General features: G+C 44.2%; 3 protein-coding genes across 3 annotated transcripts in view; all 3 read left to right on the forward strand.

The window, feature by feature from the left end:
• Positions 1–9,287, forward strand: part of Ephx4 (epoxide hydrolase 4) — a 31,407-nt gene extending 22,120 nt beyond the window's left edge. The window contains exons 6-7 of the mRNA XM_028867372.2: positions 5,580–5,728; positions 8,161–9,287. Coding sequence (XP_028723205.1) covers positions 5,580–5,728; positions 8,161–8,389 — 378 coding nt within the window. The 3' untranslated portion in view covers positions 8,390–9,287. The remainder of the gene's footprint in view (positions 1–5,579; positions 5,729–8,160) is intronic.
• A 119-nt stretch (positions 9,288–9,406) lies between these two features.
• Positions 9,407–14,668, forward strand: LOC114691817 (lysophosphatidylcholine acyltransferase 2B). Its single transcript, XM_028867373.2, has 2 exons — positions 9,407–10,458; positions 12,902–14,668. Exon 2 carries the CDS (start codon positions 13,018–13,020, stop codon positions 14,578–14,580), a length of 1,563 nt encoding a protein of 520 aa, XP_028723206.1. The 5' UTR covers positions 9,407–10,458; positions 12,902–13,017; the 3' UTR covers positions 14,581–14,668.
• A 3,053-nt stretch (positions 14,669–17,721) lies between these two features.
• Positions 17,722–22,391, forward strand: part of Btbd8 (BTB domain containing 8) — a 72,527-nt gene continuing 67,857 nt past the window's right edge. Inside the window, exon 1 of the mRNA XM_028867375.2 lies at positions 17,722–17,931. Within this exon, the coding sequence (XP_028723208.1) occupies positions 17,783–17,931 (149 nt within the window). The 5' untranslated portion in view covers positions 17,722–17,782. The remainder of the gene's footprint in view (positions 17,932–22,391) is intronic.

The following is a 22,391-nucleotide window of genomic DNA, read 5'->3' on the forward strand; positions in this document are numbered from 1 at the left end:
ACATTATTCCATATGAGCCAAGTGGAAGCCCCTGTAGCTGGGCTTCTGCGCCTTTGTTACATAGTCACTTAAAATGATGATAGTTAATATTTAACTCAGGAGCCTGTCACTTCTTGTCCCAGTGTGGAATCATCCATTTATCCAAGAAACTGTTATTCCGCCTAGTGGGAAATGGTATTTAGAGACCACAGTTTGGATGTCAAGGTGATCATTTTTATGGGGTTTCTAGACACTTTTATCAGACAAAACTTGTTTATAGTTTTTAGAAAGAAGAAATGAATCATGAAATCTTGCTTGTATCTCCAAAGCAAACTTACAACAGGATTTTAATTAACTTCTTTGATATATAAAATATTTGTATCATTCCATGTCAGGGCTTAGAGCATTCTTGCTTGTCTGTCTGTCCATCCACCCTGCTCTTGCCCTCTCTCATAGGAGACCATCTTATTTAACTTGTTTATCTGTTTTTGGAAAGTATAACCTAGCCTGAAATGCATACATGTGTTGCTGGAGGGCTTCTCTCCAGGTTCCACCAAGCCCCGCAGTCCCACAATCCACGTATAAAATAATCACTGAGACACTTATATCACTTATAAACTGTGTGGCCGTGGCAGGCTTCTTGCTAACTGTTCTTATATCTTAAATTAACCCATTTTTATAAATCTATACCTTGTCACATGGCTGGTGGCTTACCGGTGTCTTTACATATTGCTTCTCCTGGTGGTGGCTGCAGTGTCTCTCCCCCTTCTTCCTGTTTCCCCAATTCTTCTCTCTCCTTGTCCTGCCTATACTTCCTGTCTGGTCACTGGCCATCAGTGTTTTATTTATATAGAGCGATATTCACAGCATACATGTTTATGTGTAAACAACTGTGAGTGTGAGTGTTGTGTAACATTTAGAGAGGAGATCAAGAAAAGGTAAAGCCACGAGAAAGGATGGAATTCAGGGGAAAGAACGTACCACTTGCAAAGAGGATACAAGTTCATTGTTTTTCTAATTTCAACTAAGTTGTATTTTTCCCTTTTGGGATAACTTACAGTAATTCTCCCATCTTCACTCCAAACCGTCCCGTATGCCTCTCCTCACTCTCCTTGAAATTTATGGCCTCCTTTTCACTACCGTATATGTGCATACGTATATATTGCTAAATATAACCTATTTGTTCCAAATAATATTATTGTCTGTGTGTTTTCAGAGCTGGACATTTGGTACTGACCAACCAATCAGTGTGCTCTTTTCTGGGGAGGAACTGTTCTCTCACCCCAGCTTTCCTCAGTTGCCTGTAGTTCTTTGAGTAGGGTTGAGGCCTCGTGAGTTTTTCTCCGTCCACTTCAGCACGTCCATTGGTGTCGTCCTTGTTCAGCTCCTGTTTTGGCAGTCATGTTGGTAAGACCCATGGGTGTAGCTTCTGATGTCACTAGAAGACACAGTCTCACAGCAAACTCCCTGGTCCTCTGGCTCTTACAATCTTTCTGCCCCCTCTTTGACAATATTGCCTGAGCCTTGGATGTGGAAATATCTTGTAGATGTATCCACTGGGATTGAGCTCCACAACTCTGCATTTTGATTGGATGTGGTTTTTCTGTAGTGGCCACTGTTAGTTGCAAAGAGACGTTTCCTTGACGAAGAGTGAAGACTGTGTACTTATCCGTGGGTATAAGGATGAACACTGTATATCGTTGTTAGGGACTATGCTGGTTTAGTAAATTAGAGGTTGTAGACACTCCTTCAATAACTATTACTTCACTCGCTTAACTGAGTAGTTAACTAGGTTTCCAGGACCAGTCATTGCATCCCTCTGGTTGAACAGGTCTCAAGTCCAATTAGAGAGCTGTTGGTTACCACCAAGGTGTGTGTGCCCCTACTGTATACACCCTTAGTGTTATCTCGTCACACTGGTCCTTGATGTGGTTCGCAGGTGTCATAGCTGGGTAGGACTGTTGGTGGCTTCCCTCCTTTGGAAGCTTGCATGGTGCCTGCTGGTACCATGAAAGCTAGTCCTCAGGGAGGGGGCATTCAGGTCAGTTCCAGCTCAGGGGTCTCTGTGCCTGAGTCTGAAGTACATGGTGTCTTCTGCACTAAGAATTTACCTTCCACCTCTTGGAGGCAACCAAGGGCAACAGCCAAAGCCTGAATAATTTGGGAATCTCTTACACAGCCCTGGGTAATAACTCAAGTTTGGTGTTGGGATTTTTGTGAGGTGGTCTTTGACTCTTGGAGGGAGCACTGCCAATCCAAATCCAAATGTATGTATATATTTACATGTATATAATACATGGGATGACATGTATCATAGGTTTTTATTTTTTAGGTAAATAGTTAATAGTATGAGTCTTTGCAGCTTTTCAGACATCCTTATTGTTATTTTATCCACCTCCCACCGCTTGTGTGTTTACCTCCCTCCCCTCCCCTAAAGAACAACTCCTTCCCATTTTCCTATTAGATCACGTCTACCAGCTATTCCCCCTATTGCTGCCCAACTCCCCTGTCCTGACAGCAGTGCTGTTTACGTCCCTGGTTTCTATAGCTACTGCAGGCCATGTATTCACATCTAGTGATCTGGAGTTAGGAGCCTCCAATAAGAGAGAACATGGGACATTTGTCTTTTTGAGTCTGGGTTACCTCACTCGATGTGATTTTTTTTTCTAGTTCTATTGGTTCTTGTGTGTGTGTGTGTGTGTGTGTGTGTGTGTGTGTGTGTGTGTGTGTGTTTGAAAAGTACATAAAAATTCAGTTGATAGTGGAGGTGTAAAACCTTAGTTGAAGCTCCAGGGCTTCAGAATGTCCATTCTAACTATACAGAAGTTCACCGAAATATAGAATGTTGTTGGTTTGTTTTTGCTCTTTTGCTCTCCCGGGGGTCCTGTCACCCAGCTCCCACACATGGAGGTTTATTCTTATTTATCAATGCCAGGCCTTAGCTTGGCTTGTTTCTTACCAGCTTTTCTTAAATTATCCCATCTACCTTTTGCCTCTGGGCTTTTCCCATTCTCTTACTTCTGTAAATCTTACTCTTACTCGTGGCTTGCTGTGTAGCTGGGTGGCTGGCCCCTGGAGTCATCCTCCTTTTTTGATCTTCTTTCCCAGATTATTTTTTCTATATGTTCTCTGTGCCTGCTAGCTCCACCTGTTTCTCTCTCCTGCCTCGCCAATGGCCATTCAGCTCTTTATTAGACCACCAGGTGTTTTAGACAGGCACAGCAACACAGCTTCACAGAGTTAAACAAATGAAATAAACAAAAGTAACACACCTTAAAATAATATTCTACAACAATATAGACTGGGCAGGTGTTTATTTTTGCAATACCTTAATCTAGCCGAGTGATGCTTTTATTTGTGAGTTTATTACAATAAAGTGATCCTTTACCCTTCTTACACATTGAATAGTGGACAATAGACACTATTTTGTACCCCAGTGTCCTGTTTATTTTGTTCTTTTTTTTTTTTCACTTAGTAATGTAGCCTGGCCATTACTCCAGTGAAACATAGAGGTTCATCTTTACCTGTGGTGTTAAGGGCACTTTGTAAACTATTGTGTGACTGTAGGAGAATTTATTCAACAAGTCTTCAATTGATGGGTATTGACCTTTTTTCTGGTCATTTTCAATTACAAACAATGTAATTAATCACATCATGTATAATACTATCTCACATTTTTGCAAGTGTGTTTTTGTGTAGAAGGACTTACATTAAAAATTGTTCCATTTTTATTATTTGTGTGTGTGGTAGATGTGAAGGTGAGTGAACAGAGTGCATTAGTTAGTTCTTTTCCTACCATGTGGGGCCTGGGATTCAGACCCAGGTTATCAGGAGCCTCCAGGACTCACATTTTAAACAAGCATGACAGTGATTCTGGACAGGTGGTTTAGATCTGTGTGTAGAGAAATAATGGAATAGAGTGGTACTTTTTGAAATGTGGGTGAATCACTATAGCAATTTAATAGTTTGCAGTTAGGATTTTAAAAACCAAGCGTGACAAAACTGACTTGAAAATATCAACAAGTGTGGTAGTAAGACTAAAGGCTATTTCTTTAAACTTTCACTTCATTTATTAATGAAACTGGAGGGAATGAGGGTATAAACTAAGTTGTGATGTAAAGTGTGTTTGTTATTCTGGTTTGAATAACTTTGTAAGAAGGAGCTTCCTGGCCACTAAACAGTAGTTGAAATATTAAGGAAGGCATTTTGGTAGGGATACTACCTGGGAGGGTCTTATAGAATGTGAATAGGCACCAAGATGGAATGCTTTTCACGAGGGGGAAATACACAAAGGGATTGAAAAGGAAGAACAAAAAAAGCTAAGAAAGCAGAAATGTGAAATGAATCTATAAGCAATGAGACCTTGAGATAGAGAAACTACCATACCTCCCCCATCAACTCCTATCCCTCCCCCATCAACTCCCATACCTCCCCACATCAACTCCCATCCCTCCCCCCATCAACTCCCATCCCTCCCCACATCAACTACCATACCTCCCCCATCAACTCCCATACCTCCCCCCACATAAACTCCCATACCTCCCCCCACATCAACTCCTATACCTCCCCCCATCAACTCCTATACCTCCCCCCACATCAACTCCCATACCTCCCCACATAAACTCCCATACCTCCCCCCACATCAACTCCTATACCTCCCCCCATCAACTCCTATACCTCCCCCCACATCAACTCCCATACCTCCCCCCACATCAACTCCCATACCTCCCCATCAACTACCATCCCTCCCCCCATCAACTCCTATACCTCCCCCATCAACTCCCATACCTCCCCCATCAACTCCTATACCTCCCCCCATCAACTCCTATACCTCCCCCACATCAACTCCTATACCTCCCCTCATCAACTACCATCCTCCCCCATCAACTCCCATACCTCCCCCCACATCAACTCCCATCCCTCCCCCACATCAACTCCTATACCTCCCCCATCAACTACCATCCTCCCCCATCAACTCCCATACCTCCCCACATCAACTCCCATCCCTCCCCCCATCAACTCCTATACCTCCCCCCACATCAACTCCCATACCTCCCCCACATCAACTACCATCTCTCCTCCACATCAACTCCCATACCTCCCCCATCAACTCCCATACCTCCCCCATCAACTCCTCTACCTCCCCCATCAACTCCTATACCTCCCCCACATCAACTACCATACCTCCCCCACATCAACTACCATCTCTCCTCCACATCAACTACCATACCTCCCCCCATCAACTACCATACCTCCCCCCATCAACTACCATCTCTCTATATTAACTACTGTACTACCTCCCCCATTTTTTTGAGACTAGGCTTCATATAAGCCAGGGTGGCCTTGACTGACTTGTATGTAGAAAGATGATCTTGACTTCTGATCCCCTTGAATCTACTTCCAAAGGGCAGGGATGACAGACATGTGATACTGTGCTCAGTTTAAGCGGTACTAGGGACAAGCCACATTTTTGTGCACGATAGCCTAGGACTCTATCAACTGAGCTACATTGCCAGCCCCTCAATCCCTTTAAGGTGAGAGATTTAGTTTATTATTAGATAACTGAAATTTAAAAATTATTCTCTTTTTGCTTATATAAGGCTTTGAAACACCTGTTCACCAGCCAGAGCACTGGCATTGGACGGAGAGGGCGTCGGCTGACTACAGACGACCTAGAAGCTTACATTTATGTCTTCTCACAGCCTGGGGCACTAAGTGGTCCAATGAACCATTATCGGAACATTTTCAAGTCAGTATAATTTCTTTGGGGTTAAGTAAAAAATTTCAATCTAAAGAGAAAATATTTTTTTATTTTAATTTAAGTTTACCACTTATTCCCCAGACATACCACATTCTCTCTCTCTCTCTCTCTCTCTCTCTCTGAGTGTGTGTGTGTGTGTGTGTGTGTGCTCATACTATATAGTGCTCATGTGGCAGAGAGAAGACAATGTTGGGTGTCAGTCTTCATCTCTGTCACCTTGTTTGAAGCAGAGTCTCTTGTTTTTCTGCTACATACCCCCAGACTAACTCACCCATGAGCCTCCAGGGACTGTCCATCGGAACACTGAGATTTCAGGTGTTACGTTACTTGTAGATTTGAACCTAGGTTCTCATCCTTGTGTGGCCGGCACTGAGCCATCACCACAGCCCCAAACACAATATTCTGATTCTTTCATAGAAAGTTTAAAACATGGAAAAGTAGAGAATAATATGATAGGTTCTCCCCCGCAACACACACAATGTGGCCATTGCTTGTTTTATCCATAATTCTATCCACTTATTCTTTCCTTTTGAGTAGATTTGTTTTTATTATATTGCAATGACCATGTATTAATTCACTCAAAAAACATTTTAGAGAGCATTTTATGTCCTGGTCTGTCAAGGTACAATATTGAGTAAAATGAGACGAGGACCCTGATCTCAACCTTGTCCCATGTAGATAAATAACCACCATAATGAAGCCATGTAAGTTAAAAAGGCACAGAGAAACTTTGAAAGAAAGAGGTGAGAAGTGAGGAGACAAAGTCTAAACAAAGAAGTCAAGACTGGCCAAGGCGAGGGGACTAGAAAAGGGAACAGCAAGGTCTGAGGCTGTGTGGGAAGTGGAGATGTGGCTGCCGCAGCAGCGTAAGTGGGGCCAGGGGGCCGGAGTACAGGGCTGGAGGGCAGAGGAGCGTGGGAGGAGGGAGAGGGGCGTGGGAGGAGGCAGAGGGGCGTGGGAGGAGGGAGAGTGATAGCAGCCGACTATCTGCGGTGTTTTTAAGCCAGTATCCGTAGGGGTGGACTCCCAGTTCAGAAGAGTCAGGGAAAGAGGAAAAAGAAGAGAGAGAGAGCAATAAAATCAGATAGCCAAAACAATGGCAGCAAATGGGCATGGTGATGTATGGTGTGTGACCCCAGCACTGGAAAGGCTGAGGCAGGAGGATCACAAATTCAAGGCCAGCCTGAGCTACACAGTAAAATCATGTCTAAACAAACAAAAAATCAGTATGTCAGTGTCTTGGTTTCTTTTCTGCTTTGTGACAGAATACTCTGACAAAAGCCATTAAAAGGGAAAGGATTTGTTTCAGTTCACAGTCCCAAGTTATACAGATTATAATCCATCACGACCAAAAGACAAAGGATCAAGAACTCCCCGTAAGAGGAAAAGCATTCTTATCTTTCCGCCCTTTCTTAAGTTCTTTCTTTGTTTTTACTATAACTGCCCACCGGGAAGACCTGCAGGGCCAGGAGGAAGTACCGTTATCTCCAGGAGACAGGAAGCCTGTGGAAGGCAGAAGTCATGGTTTTGTTTGTTTGGGTTGTGTTGTCTCTTTTTCCACTTGTTTTCTTCTCTAGACAGAGTCTCACTGTGTAGCCCTGGTTGGCCTTGCACAAAATTCCGCTTTATAAAAGCTAAGACGATTGGTTCTGTGTGTGAGTGTATGTGTAGGTGTGCGCGTCCTTTGGTGTTGACAACAGCCTGGGTGTCCCCGCTCAGAGCCACACACCTTGTGTTTTGAGCTGGTTCTTACTGGGTAGCTGGGGATTGAGGATGAGACTAGGCTGGCAGGTCAGCAGCCCCCAGAGCACTTCCTGCCTTGGCCTCCGCAGATGATAAGTGCAGGCTGCCCCCTCTGCAGATGGTAAGTGCAGGCTGCCCCCTCTGCAGATGGTAAGTGCAGGCTGGCTGCCCCCTCACTTTACTGACAAGCTTTTATTAGATCTCCTTTTTTGCTTTCCTTGTTTATGTTTAATTTGTTTTGAGATAGAGTCTCAACTTTGGCCAATGTTGTCCTGGAATTCACTATGTAGCCCAGGTTAGCCTTGAACTTGAAGTGATGGGTGTCCTGCCTCTGCCTCTTGAGGACTGAGATAACATTCACCCACACACTCAGCATAATTAGCCAAACTATCAAATGTGGTGCTTTACATCCATTCCTCATTATCACTTCCCAAGGGGGCTTTTTAAAGACATTTCCCCCTCAAATCACCCTGCCCCATGAAAATTTAATATGTTTGTAATCTCTGCATATCTATGTTTTATGAATAAAATGTGAGGCTCTTCTACCGTCCCAAGAACCAATTTTCACCTCTTTAGCAAGAGGTATTTGAGGAATGCACAGTCTCCATGAATGTTATGGAAGAATATTACTCAAACTTTCCCAATGATTCTCAAGCCAAGGCGTTTTGATTTCACAGCTGCCTGCCTCTCAAACATCACATGGTGACGACGCCGACGCTACTCCTGTGGGGAGAGGAAGATGCATTTATGGAGGCTGAGATGGCCGAAGTCACAAAGGTTTATGTTAAAAACTATTTCAGACTCACCATTTTGTCAGAAGGTAGCCACTGGCTTCAGCAGGACCAACCTGACATAGTGAACAGGCTGATATGGGCATTCCTAAGAGAAGAGACAAGAAGAGAATGACTTTATCTCCGATGAGGAGTCTATAGTGGAATCTCGAAAACCTCTTAAAACTTGTTCATCAACTTACATTTTATTAGAAAAAAACCCTGTCTTAATATGCTTGATTATGAATAAATATAGTGAAACATGGTATTGAAAAAACCTATGTAATTTTTTTCACTGTCTATTTCTGCACAGAGAAACATCTGCCTTAAAATAATACTTGTACAAAAAGGTAATTGGGAAAAATGGCTCAGGTTTGGCTTCTTGCTTTATCATATTAACATATGGTGCCTTTTATAAATATACATGAATATGAGCTGTGCTGTAGTATAAAAGGCAGATCTGCAATGGCAAACATTTTAATTTCATTGTTAAAACATTATTTTTTACTTTTTTTTAGCCAATAAAATCCCGTCATCAACTCCTGTGGATTTATAATATATAAAGGAATTTGAATGTAAACTTAGCTAGATGAGTATTTCTGAAAATGGGTCTTAAGTTCTATTTATGATGAATGATTAAACTATTTGAAATTGGTACATACTATAACAACCAAGTAGGAAAACACATTTTTACCCCTTCAATGCAGTTAGAAATGAATACTGTAATTCCTTTGTACACTAGAATCCAAATTTTACAGGACAAGATTTTTAATTTTTTTCAAAGCTGATGTACATTGTCTAGAATCAAGGCCTGCTACATTGTAGACATTCAGATATCTTCTTAGTGAATAAATACAGTCTCAAGACCACAGCTGATGTCAAACTGTAGATGAGCAAACCCTATATGATCAATAACTTCTCCTCTTAATTAAGCCCTCACCATCTACTGTGTCCATAACTCTTTCAGTCTGAGGTGTGATAATCAAACAACATTAATCTCTTTTTCTCTCTCCCATGTTTACAGGGTGTTTTTTTGGTTTTTTTTTTTTTTTTTTGGTTTTTCGAGACAGGGTTTCTCTGTGTAGCTTTGCGCCTTTCCTGGAGCTCACTTGGTAGCCCAGGCTGGCCTCGAACTCACAGAGATCCGCCTCGCTCTGCCTCCCCGAGTGCTGGAATTAAAGGCGTGCACCACCAATACCCGGCTACAGTATTTTTTTTCATTTGTCATGGAAAACATCTCCCTTTTCAATTAGAAGTAGTATTTACATGGCTTCTCTTTGGCATTTTGGGGGCCATTAGTGAGTGAAATTAAGTAACATTGAGCAAAATGCAGATTTTATTTTATATAAGTGCTGCACATCAGAGCAGTTGATCTGAAAGTTGGCTGGATAGATCCACATTCAGCCTGACTATCCCAGACAGAGATAATTTACATCCCCAGAAGGGATGAAGCTGAACAGTAGAGATTTTATCACACCACTCAGACTATTATACAATTTAAAACATTTATGCGTTATTTCTGTGTTCTCACTTAATTTTTTTAAATTTCACTTGATATTTTTAAACCCTGGTGGACCACAGATAACTGAAACCACGAATGAGGGGCCAGGGACTAACTAATGCAATATGTTATAATCAAATATTACACCACACCACATCAGGCACATGGAATATAAAAGAAAGATGGCGTGATAACTTTTTCTAAGAACTATATACAGAATGCAATTAAGGAAAACTGAAAGAGGGGCTGGAGAGATGGCTTAGGGGTTAAGAGCGCTGGCTGCTCTTCCAGAGGACCCGGGTTCAATTCCCAGTGCCCACATGACAGTTCACTGTCTGTAACTCCAGTTCCAGGGCATCTGACACCCTCGCACTAATACACATAAGACAAAAAATTAGTAATTTTTTTTTTTTTAAAAAAGAAGAAAGCTGAAGGTAGAAATGAACATTGTAGTCACAGGAGAGGGGGCAGTGTGACTCAAGTCTGCTGCTGCCCACTGTCTTGGGATGTCTTCTTTGGCAAAGGAGACATTTATGAGCATTTGGCAAGTCACAGCACCCTAGTGACATTTCCTTCATTACAGACAGTCCTGATAGTGACAGGAGAGTGTGGAGTGTCCTCAGAATTCTTACTGTGCCATAGCAACAATAAAAGCTCAGTTTGTTTATGAACATTATGCTGGAGGCTCATAACAAAAGCATAAGGTAGGGAGTATCATCAGCAATGGAAAGATAGGAGAAGAAGTTTGACGTGTAACTTGTCCCCGTGTGTAAATGCTGGCACTGGGAAGTGGCCTTCCAGTGGCTGACACCTTGCTTATCAAGCTTTGGTATCCATAGCACTCTTCCTGTTGTATGGCTAACCTAATGTACATCAACAGATGGAAACTCAGGGGCTTAAATAATCATTTTAGTTCAGGGAAAAGGAATTCAAATTAGAAATTAGCAAACATAGCAGGAATCCTCAATACAGCATTGCCAAAGTCAAGAATGCTACCAGGTCTAGAAGAAAGCCTGGTTCGCACTGACTGGGCTTCCGAAGGAATATGTCCTGGAGACTGTGTTGACATAGTAAAGTAGATCTTATTTTATTCAAAGCCCACTTACTGACAAAGTTGATTTTATAGGTTTTTTTCTCATGTAATATCAGTTTAGAGTGTTGACTGGGTCATATAGGCTGATCTTAACATTATAAACTAGCACAGCCATAGCTGATGGGAATGGCAGACGTCACAAAGCCAGCACAGCTGCTTGACAAAGATCCAGCAATGTTGAGCCGCATGATGGCTGCCATGTCACCTTTGGTTTTCATCTCCACCTGTTGCATACTTGGGGGACTTTTGATATTTGTACAATTGGAGGATATTGGGTCAATGGAAATTTTCTTATGAATCATTTATGCCTTCTCCCAGGAGTATTGCTTCTAAGCCTCCCCAGGAAAGTCCTGAACATAGTACCACTTCCTCTTGTAGGGAGATATCCTTATCTACTTGAAGGTCTTCTTTACACCTTGGAGGTTATAATACACATAAAGAAGCCAGAGGTCTCTTTATGAGGCTATGAGACAGTCTTGAAACATTTGTCCATGTACTTACTCAGGAACAAGGTAATCAAAACAAAGTAAACTTGAAAAGGTCAACATGATTTGGTAGACTAGAGGAGTTGCCCACAGATCAGATTGTAAGTCTCTTCCTACTGTACACTCAGGCAATTATGTGGCATATACAGCAATAAAGTTAGACTAGCTGAAGTTACCTCCACCCTATACAGAAACTTATTAATAAACAAAGAATGATGTAAAAATGATATAAGAATGAGATGTCAGGACCTCCCTTTCTTAGAAAGTCAGCTCATGCAGAGCCACTGTGGTGTCATGTGACCGAGGAACAACAGAATGCCAGGGTTAGACATGTAAACATTTTATGAATATATAAAATGTAAACATTGTATTATGCCAGAATTTGAATAATAACTGCAGTAGCTTTGACTTGAGACTTTTCTTGGGCACTCTGACCACTAAGAGTTAATAATACACTGCTTAGGACATGGCAAAATGCCCAGGGTATCTTGAAGATTTTGTTTTGGTCTAGTGTCCTTGTAGCAACCAGAGCTACAAGACTGAGAACAGGCTGTCATATGCCTCTAGATTCTTAAAAACTGGATTACGGGTTAATGAGTAAAAATGATAACTCTGTTTATTAATGATGCCAAAACTTGAGGGAAAATGATTGGAAATGACAACTCTGTTCTGTCATAATTTATTAATCATGGCTAAAAGTTATGCAAAAGAAAGTGAAACACATGTCCAAAACCAAAAATGATAGGATCTGTGTTTTGGAACTACATGAATGTATCCCTGCTTACTAAATTCTGTATGTATAAAGAAGCACTTTGGCTGCTAGTCAGTCAGGCTGCAAGATTCTCACCACCACCCTGGCCTGGCTCACCTCCTTCCCTCGCCAACTCCTTACATCATCCTCTGGTGGGACCTGTCCACTGCCGGGGATGGCTCCTGGCAATAAATCCCACATGCCATGGTCAATTCTGGCCTATTAGAATTAATGTGCTCTAATTTTTCCTTTTTGAATTATTAATTTTCTAAGTGGTGGGTTTCATTATGGCATTTCACTCACATATGTCATGCTTTTTTCACATTCATCCTCCCCCATCCCCTTTGTCCTCCGCTTCCTACTGGTCCCCTTCCTTTCATACAAAGCCCTCCTACCCTCAGGTCACAGAGTCCATTACTCTCTCTCCCCACCTCTTCCTCTCTTCAAATCTATTCCTCCCTAAATTTCTATGTGTATGGAAAAGTGCTCATGACCCAAGTGTTTAAGGTGCCATTACTTAGCCTTCTTAGCCTAAAGAGATATGACCATCAGCAAAGAAATCATTCTGTAGGGACAATGGATGAATTTCATGAGTTTTCAAAGCAGTCCATAGCAAAACTTACTGGCATTATCACTTAAATTTGAAAGTTGTAATTAATATTTATTCATTCAAATTAGTATCTCCTTAGTAAGTATATATGAATAAGTACCAGACATTGTTAGTGAAAAATTTTAAACTGTACCTGTCAAAACAACACACTGTGGTGTTGTCTTGATGAGATCCTAATTCCCCTGTGATTTTTTTCTGATTTTTAAAGGTAATGCATCATTTCCTATTAACCAATAATTGGCTGTAAGAGTGCTAATTATGTGCAAATGGAAATGGTTCCTGAGTGTGGGGAAAGGGATACTCAAATGCTGAGAAGCAGGCGTCATGGCTCATCTGACCCAGCGCAGACTGACCACAGACACCACCGAGTTGGAGGTGTGGGACAGCGGGATTGCCCGGGAGGTGAACAGGTCCTTATACTCCCCTGCAGTGGCCAACCCCTTCATGCAGCACACTCACCTCAGTGCTTGGCGCTGGGCCTGCACCATCCTCCTGGGGACCGTGCTGGTACCTGTGCGTGTGTCCTGCATCGCCTTCCTCTTCATCTTCCTCTGGCCTATGGCCACACTCACCACCATTAACTTGCCTACTCAACCTACCAAACCCATGAAGAGTTGGCGGAAACATGTGATGAAGCCGGCGCTCCTGTTCCTGTTTCGTATGACGTTCTTTCTTGCTGGGTTCCTGATTAAAGTGAAAGGGAAAAGGGCCACCAGAGAGGAGGCCCCCATCTTTGTCACCGCGCCACACTCCACCTTCTTTGACGCCATCGCCGTCATTGTGGCAGGGCTCCCTTCTGTGGTCTCTGCAAGTCAGAATGTGCAGATTCCATTGGCTGGGAAATGCCTCCTGTCAACTCAGCCTGTGCTTGTGAAACGCGAAGACCCGAATTCTAGAAAGACTACCCGGAATGAAATCCTGACTCGAGTGATATCCAAAATGAAGTGGCCGCAGATTCTGATTTTCCCGGAAGGAGTATGCACCAATCGCTCCTGTCTGGTCACGTTTAAACTAGGAGCCTTCTCCCCAGGCGTCCCTGTGCAACCAGTGCTGCTGAGATACCCCAACACCCTGGACACCGTGACCTGGACCTGGCAGGGGTTCACAGGCTTCCAGGCATGTATGCTAACTCTGAGTCAGCCCTTCACTAGAGTGGAAGTTGAATTTATGCCTGTTTATATCCCGAGTGAAGAAGAAAAGAAAGACCCCGTCCTTTTTGCCAACACAGTCCGAATCAACATGGCAAATGCTTTGAGACTCCCTGTGACGGAACACACTTTCGAAGACTGCAGACTGATGATTTCTGCTGGTGCCCTTCAACTACCCATGGAAGCTGGTTTGGTGGAATTTACGAAAATCAGTCAGAAATTGAAATTAGATTGGGACAATATCCACAAGCACTTGGACAAATATGCTGCAATTGCAGTCTCCTCAAAAGGAGGCAAGATTGGAATTGAAGAGTTTTCAAATCATTTAAAACTCCCAATTTCAGAGCCCTTGAGACAGCTTTTTTCTCTCTTTGACAGGAATCACGATGGCACCATAGACTTCCGAGAGTATGTGATAGGTCTAACTGTCCTGTGCAACCCTTCCAACACGGAGAAGATTCTGCAAATGTCATTTAAACTTTTTGATCTTGATGAGGACGGCTATATAACAGAACAAGAGTTAACAACTATACTCCGTGCAGCTTTTGGAGTGCCAAACCTAGATGTTTCCACACTCTTTCAGCAGATAGCTGGCAAGGATTCAGCGCAAGTGTCATACATGACCTTTAGGAAGTTTGCCCTGAAGCATCCAGCCTATGCTAAATTATTTAATTCATACCTAGACCTCCAGGCAGCCTATGTATATTCATTACCACAAGAAGTAAAAGTGCATTTGTAGCATTAAAAAATGTTCAGGTCATTTTGGAAACAGGGGAAGAACTTTTAGTTGGAAACCATGAACTAAATAAAAAAAAGTATCAATTGTGGAAAAGCTCAGTGGTTTTTACTCTAAGTGGTACAGATACTGTCCTCAAAAAGCAACTTGGGGAAGAAAGTGTTTATTCCCATCACTGAGGGAAGCCAGGGCAAGCATTCAAGCGGGAGCAGAGATGAGAATCATGGAGGGAAGCTGCTTACTGGTTTGCTTCCCCATGGCTCACTCAGCTTCCTTTCTTATACAAGTCAGGACCACTGGCCCAGGGAAGGCACCATTCAGAGTGAGCTGTGACCTCCCACATCAATCAGTAATCCAGAAAATGCACCACAGACTTGTCCACAGACCGGCCTGATGCAGAGAACTCTTCAGTTGAGATTCTCTCTTCCCAAAGGACCCTGTTTGTGTCACGTTGGCAGAAACTAACCAACACAGATATTTAATCATATTTAAAATACACTTGAGGAATTTCAATTAGGTTTTTATAATACCTTTTGTCCCCCTTAAGATAATGTTTGTTGGGCACAATGGCACATGCCTGTAGTGCACAGAAAATAGAGGCAGGAGCACAGCTTTGCAACCTAACAAATAGATAGGTTTATAGCTTGCTTGCCCCCAGGGTTTTCCTTTAAACTGATAATAAATGGCCCTCAAGCTCCTGTTTGTTTTCATTCTTAAATTATTTTAATAAGATTAAGAACCCCAATGAGGGGACCCTGATTTGCCAGGTATCATATAATGTCTCCACTGGGACTCCCTATGATTTCTGGTAACATCTTTCTTGCCTTTTAATTCTTTAATTGACAGAGAAAACATCCCCAGAAGGCATTAAAAGAATTCTATATCCTACCATAGAGATATTTGCTCAACCATGTTTGGTGATGCTTTATTCATAATGTATAAGAAATGGAATCAGTCTACATATAGAATGGATAACAAAAATGTGTATATACACGTGAGGACGTGGGAAAGAAACCACTGAAATGGCCACTCCTTCATCAGGGGGAAGGTGTGTGTGTGTGTGTGTGTGTGTGTGTGTGTATGTGTGTGTGTGTGTGTAAGAGAGAGAGAGAGAACAGCCAGAGGCATCTGGAAGAGCCCAAAGCAGGGAGAAAAATAAAACAGACTGGACACAGCTAGGGTCATCTGCTAGAGAAGAGAGAATAGTGAGGGCAGGTGGAAGAAAACCTTGCTTTTACACAGAGAATGGATAGCTATTTGGGAGAAGCGAAGCCTGGGAGCCACAACAGCCTGGGAGCTAGCATTGTGGAGGAAGAGTGGGTATGTATGAGAAGAGCTGGGAGGCTAGTGTGGATACTGAAATGTATACTGGGTACTTGTAAGGAACTGCAGGGGGCTGGAGGCTAGCATGGGTTTTGAAATGCTGATGGGTGCCATAGGTGTATACCAACAGAGAACATACATTCCTTCTGCAAGAGGCAAGGGAAATGACTCCTTTTGGCACACAAGGAATCTGTTTCACAAATTCCTGAGAAATTCTGTCTTTAATTTAAGCAGCAGAAATCTTTCTACAGTTCATCTTAAGCTGATCCTAGACTCAATTTTGGACCAAGTCAGTGGGCCTGCCCTTTGGGAGTGCTTGGGATACCCTTTGGACCTGACAATACATAATGGAATTTTATTCAGCTGTAAAGAAAAGTGAAATTATGGAAGAGTCCAGAGCACAGATAGACAGTAGACTGAACATGGCCAGCAGACTAGACCTGGCCATGAGAAGCAGGAGCAGAGCAAGAGCGAGAGACAGAGGGAAAAGAAAGGAGTATGGCCAAAGAGCCGGGTTATAAAGAGAACGAGTAGCTGGGGGGAACAGAAGGCCATGAGCTGGAGACATTTAAGGTCTGGGAGGAGCTGAGAAGAGGACGCTAACATGGACTCTGAAATGTGTAACAGGTAATAATGGCACTGACAGAGTGGAGGCCAGCATGCTAACAGACACAAAACAGCCATTTGTCCCTTCCGCCAGCGACAAAGGAGAGGAGAGGAGAACTGGCTTCACAAGTTTCTAAGGAATGCTAACTTTTGTTTAACCACCGTAATTTGGGGGAATGGAGTTTCCTTTGTACCTACACACTGAAAGTTTGCACTAATAAAAGCGGATCCTAGCTTGGGATCTTTAGAGTTGTGTGTTCATCGTAGAATACCATAAAAGCCATACAACTTAAAAAGGACTACTGGTGTGGGGGAGCCTTTAAAGGGGGACAGATAATGTAACAGTGGTGATATGGAAACAAAAATAGGGTAAGGGAGTCAAGCAGGCATGAGCATAAAGAGCCATAAATGGTAGGAGGGTTAACTCTCAAGTTTATCTTAACCCAAAGCATTTATTACTCAAAGCTGAGCTTCAGGAAGGTGTAATGAACATAGTGAGAAATGCCTTTTAGACACGCAAAAGTGGCTTAGTCAGGATCCCCACTACACCCAAGGCTGCACCTGAACCAGAAGCCAGGGACATCACTCACTCAAGATGACCAGACACAGGCCTAGAACCTCAAGAAGCGGTCTGGACAGTATGTAAACAGAGACGGGGACCAAGAGCAATGCTCTGCTCCGCATATCTGCAGAGAACGTCACCGTGGTCTGCCCTGCGGCTGGAGAATCTCCCCCAGGATCCTGAGTCTCGAATCAGAGACTGTTAGAAACTGGACCCGACCTTCACACAGCTTTGGGAAGAGAGGCTGAGGACCGCGGTTAGGAATGTGAAGTTTCTGTGATGACCCTCCGCAAAATAAAACATACACCCAGGCGTATCTGTATCTCCCTTCTTGCTCGCGACCTAAGACTCTACCGGGAAAGTCTGGTGAGCCCGTCCTTCGCAGATAAAGAGGACAGAGGACGCAGCCCTCCATGGAGAACAGAATAGAGAACCTCCTTAAAGAACAGAATAAAGCTCTGGGGACTTCCTCTTCCCGGACACCAGGAGGGCGCCAGGCCGCCGCTGTCAACAGAGCGAGCGCGCCTGCGCGCGGAGCCCGGGTCACGTGACCGCGGACTCCTAGTACCCGGTCCGCCGCCTTTAGGGCCCGGGCTGCACACGCGGCGGGGCGGGCCCTTTGCTCCGGGGGGCGGGCTCGGCGGCGCGGCGGGGCGAGCGGAAACGCCCCCCTCCGGTCGCGCGGGGCCTGGCACGCCGGGCTCCGAGGTCGCCATGGCCCTCTGTGCAGCGGGCGGCGCGGCCCCCGCGGCGCTTGTGAGGTCCCCGGGCCCTGGCAGGAAGGGGCCGCCCAGGAAGGGGCCCGGGGAGCGGCGCCGGCTGAAGGCGGTGGTGTCGGAGCAGCTCAGCCGCGACGTGCTCAGGTAGGAGGCGGGAGCGGCGCGCCTCCCTCCCTCCCTCCCCGCCTCGCTCTGGTGCCCAGGCACCTGTGGGGCGCTCGCCCGGCGCCCCATCTCCCCGAGCGCCTCTGCCCGACCCAAGGGACCAGTCTCAGCGCCGCAGACCCCACACACCGCATTCAGGAGGACAAACATTCAAACTACAGGGATGCGCCGCCGCGCCGCCGGTTCGTGCCCGAAGATTTACACACGGGCAGCGGGCTGTTGTTGAGGTCGAACGGCGTCCAGGCCCTGGAACGTAAACCGTGTCCTTAAAAAGTTGTGAGAAAAGGATGCGATTAGGAAAACGAGTGTTCACTTGGAATGAAGGACAGGACAACATGCCTCTAACAGGGGCCCGCGCAGGGTCACAGCGACCATTAACTCCTAGACTGCCATTAAGGGTCCTCCTCCCCACCCCCATCCCCCCACCCCTCGCTTCCGTCAGGAAAACAATGCCAAGTGGGAAAAATAACCCTGGGTAACAGCTATACTAAAAGAACTCCACTGGTGTATTTAAAATAATTCTGGCAATATCTTTGCTTTGCAAACACCCAGTCTGCCCAAGTGGCCAAACTTGCAGTCTCTTGTCTCTGTTTAAATTGTTCAGAGTGCAACCCCGGGGATTTAAGGATGACAGCGATTGTGAAATGCCTTAGTCTGAGGTGTGTACCCATTAGTAAAATCTGTTCGAGGCCAGCTCTTCCTTGGGCATTAATTAGCCGTAGCCAGACACATGCTAAGGGTGGAGAGTGATTTCTCAGTGGGAAGGCTTATTTCTATAACGATGTGGGTGAAGGGAACCAAACGCAGATCCTCTGCAAAACCAGTATGTACTTCTAACCCCTGAACCATTATTTCTCTGGCCCCTGTTCTACAAATCTCTCTTTTGTTTTTTGGGATCTATATGTTACCAAGAAAACCAACCTTCTCTTCTTTGGATTTATAGTCTCGTTAATAAAATAATTTAAAAACAGACTCATAGGCAAGCTGTAAATCTTGTCAGGTGCCTGGGTCTGAGAAAGCTGTCGGGTTCCCCAGTGGAAGACAAGTACCAAGTGATGTGTGGGGTATTTCCAAAGAAGAGTGAGGAAGTCTGCAGTGTCTAGGCCAGTGTCTAAAAGAAAAAAGGGTAGAAAGGAGGAAAAGTTAATGAATTTGGACTCAGAAAAGCAGGAAAGCTGCTTTCTGCTGTTATGGGGAGCCTGCCCACCAGAGATGACCACTCAGAGTTTATAGCCAATGGAAACTATTACTGTGAACTGGGACTACACTTAGGTATTCAGGGATCTAAGTGTCGTCCTGAGCATTTATAGCAAGGGGCTCTTAAAGGCAAAAACCTGCAGCTGCAGGGGGAGTTCCCCCACAAGCAATCACTGTAACGGAGGTTCGCTGCAGGGGAGGTTTGCACAGTTTAACAGAGGCTATGTTAGCTGGGCTGCCTTGACTTCAGGTTCCTACACTGGAGCTGGGTAACTTTTCATGTGATTTTCTACCCAGGAGATCGAATTCTAGCTAACCCTGAAATGGCTTCAGCAAGGATACGAGATGGAGGAAGCTCTGCCATCATGCTGCCAGTAGCTGCACTGAGGGTGGACTCCTGGGGAGGACACGCGTGTGGTCTCACGACCACTCCTTCCCTGGAGCAGGGAAGGGTGTGCACTCTTGGAGGGCTACCACTTGGTCCCCAGATTATCATAGACTGTCTTGCAGAAGTTACCTTGCTTAAATAACGTATTAAGCTAACGCCTTAGTATGCAGTCCAGTTCAGATGAGATAAAGGTGTTGGGATATATGGCAAAAACCAGGGTCATATAAGTAGACTTGACTGTGTCCTGGCTAGTTTTATGTCAACTTGACACAAGCTAGAGTCATCTGAAAGAAACCTCAACTGAGAAGATGCCTCCATAGGATCCATGCTAGGCATTTTCTTAATTAGAGATTGATGGGGGAGGGCCCAGGCCGTGGTAAGCAGACTGAGCAACACAGAAAGCAGCACCCCTCCATGGCTTCCGCATCAGCTCCTGCCTTCAGGTTCCTGCCCTGTTTGAGTTCCTGTCCTCACTCCCTTCAGTGATGGACGAGGCTGTAGACGTGTAAGCCAAACAAACCCTTCCCTCCCCATGTTGCTTTGGTCATGGTGTTTCATCACAGCAACAGCAACTCTCGCTAAGACAGACTGTGTTATCTGGAAGATGTTTGTGGTCGTGGCAGACAAAACAGCAGCATGTGAGGATAAACAGATAGACTAAAACTGTAGATAATAGCTTTCTTTCTCTACTTAAATGTTTGGGGTGGACTCTGCAGGTAGTTTGTAGAGCTATTGGTGTTTCTAAAAAAAATTCAGAATTAACATCTAGATCTTGACTTTGAGAAAAAGAGAAGTCAGAAACAAGTCAGCTACGAGATTTTGTGGTAGTTGGGGATGCCATACTGACAGTGGGAATGGAGGGTTAACAGGGTTGGTGACTGAACACATGTGGGCCGGCTGAGAAAGAAGACAGTGGGCAGAGGCTCCAAATCTCAGGACAACTGACTATGTAATGAATATTCAGGAAGACAAGTAGAGATGCATCTGAAGAGATGAGTTGACAGAGAAACAGGGCTAGCAACTACAGATAAAGGTCGGCAGCGTCACCGGCATCCAGTTATCCAAACCAGAGATTTTCCACTGTCACTTCTATGTCCAGTCAACTCTGGTTTTATTACCTACGTTTTAAGTTCATCCTCTGCCACCACTGACCTCACCTGGCTTGGGCTCCCGGGGTCATGTTTGTACTGTAAAGGAGTTTTCGTCCTCACTTCAAGTCCCGCTCTGCCCAACTAATGACTGATCACTAAAAGGTGGATTTCAAGCAGTTGACTCTGCTCCAGTAGTGGGGTCTGTTAAGTTCCTCTCCTCTTCTTCTCCTTCATGTCTGCAGCTGCAGAGTGAGACTCCAGGGTGTGTTTGTGCCTTTAAACCCCCTTGCTGTGTACCTTCCCTAAGCACCCTGTGGATCATTTGTACTTACCTTGTAAAGAAGAAAGCCAGAAACGCCCTCCTGCTTTGCTTTCCTGACCAACTCTTACAAAGTCTTTAAAGATCACATTTAATAAAGTACCTCATATACAGTCTTGTGTGGTGTCTTGTCTGGGGTGGATGGGTTGGGGTCGGGGAGTTTGCTTGCTGTTGGATGTATCATGTTCTTTCAATTTCCAGACCTGGTTTTCTCTTCTATACTTAAAACTCCATGGGGTAAGCACTATGTTTTAGTCTTTTAGTTGTCTTCATGTTCTTGTTACACAGTTCATACTTACAAAATGTTTAGTAGTAACTAAACTTTAATAGGAGTCCAAAATGCTTTATATAGGTTATGCTCTGATTTGAATATTTGCCCTCTCCAAAATACAAGTTGAAATTTAACTATCATTGGAGCAGTAGGTCCTTAAATTGTGATTAGGCCTTGAAGGTTCCATTCTTGGGGGTGAAACTGGGTCCCTTACTGAAGAGTGAATTTGGGGCTAGGGAGGTGGCTCAACCACAAAGTGCTTGCGGTTCAAACATGAAGATGAGGAGTTCAGTATCCCAGAACCTACGTAAAAATGCTAGACATGGTGTCATACACTGTAATCTCAGAGTGAGCCAGCCTCTGGTTCAGTGGACCATCTGTCTCAAAGTGTAGAGAACCATCGAGGAAGAGACTTGACGTCAACCTTGACCCGTGTGGATGGGTGCGCCCACGTTGGCCCTCTTTGGTCTCCCTTGCCTTCTTGCCTTCCACCTTGTGATGATGAAGCGTGGAGGACCTCACCAGATATTAGTATCTTGAGATCAGAAGTTGCTAGCCTCTGGAACTATGAGCCAATAAACCTGTTTGTTGTAAATGTCTTGTCTGTGGTATACTGTCACAGCAATATAAAATAGACTGTGGCAGGTCCGATCAGTACATAGCAAAGAGAAAGGTGGAAATAAGCTGGGCATCTGTTCCAGTCTGCTTTTCCTCTAGCTTTTAGTTCTGGGTGAGCCAGTAAGCACTCAGTTTTACTGATGTTGCTTCCTTATTCACATTAGAGGGGGGCTAGGGTCATTAGGGAAGGTGGGAAGGAGAGAGGAACAAATTTAGTGTATAATTTGAGTTTTCACATAAAATTTGAAAAAAACACTTCTGTTGTTAAACTTTGAATAAGTTTGATTGTAATATATTATTGTATGCATTCTATTTTATCAGTAAGTAATATGCCTAATATATAAATCAAACCTTACAGCAGGTATGTATGTCTGGAGAAAATATCCAGGCTTGGTGCTGTGCATTATGGAGTGGGCTTTTAATATATTTGTGAGGATAAGAGGGTTCTTCTGTAAGTTACCTAAATGATCAGACTCTTGATCTCCTGGGAACTTGCCACATGAGAAGACTTGGCTCAGTGTGGGCCTCTAGAGTAGGAAGTCTGTGTATCCATGT

The sequence above is a fragment of the Peromyscus leucopus genome, chromosome 10 (assembly GCF_004664715.2).
Source record: "Peromyscus leucopus breed LL Stock chromosome 10, UCI_PerLeu_2.1, whole genome shotgun sequence".
Classification (NCBI taxonomy): Eukaryota; Metazoa; Chordata; class Mammalia; order Rodentia; family Cricetidae; genus Peromyscus; species Peromyscus leucopus.

Excerpts from the sequence above, each read along its gene's own strand:
- LOC114691817 (XM_028867373.2), top strand. The coding sequence starts at position 13,018 with ATGGCTCATCTGACCCAGCGCAGACTGACCACAGACACCACCGAGTTG.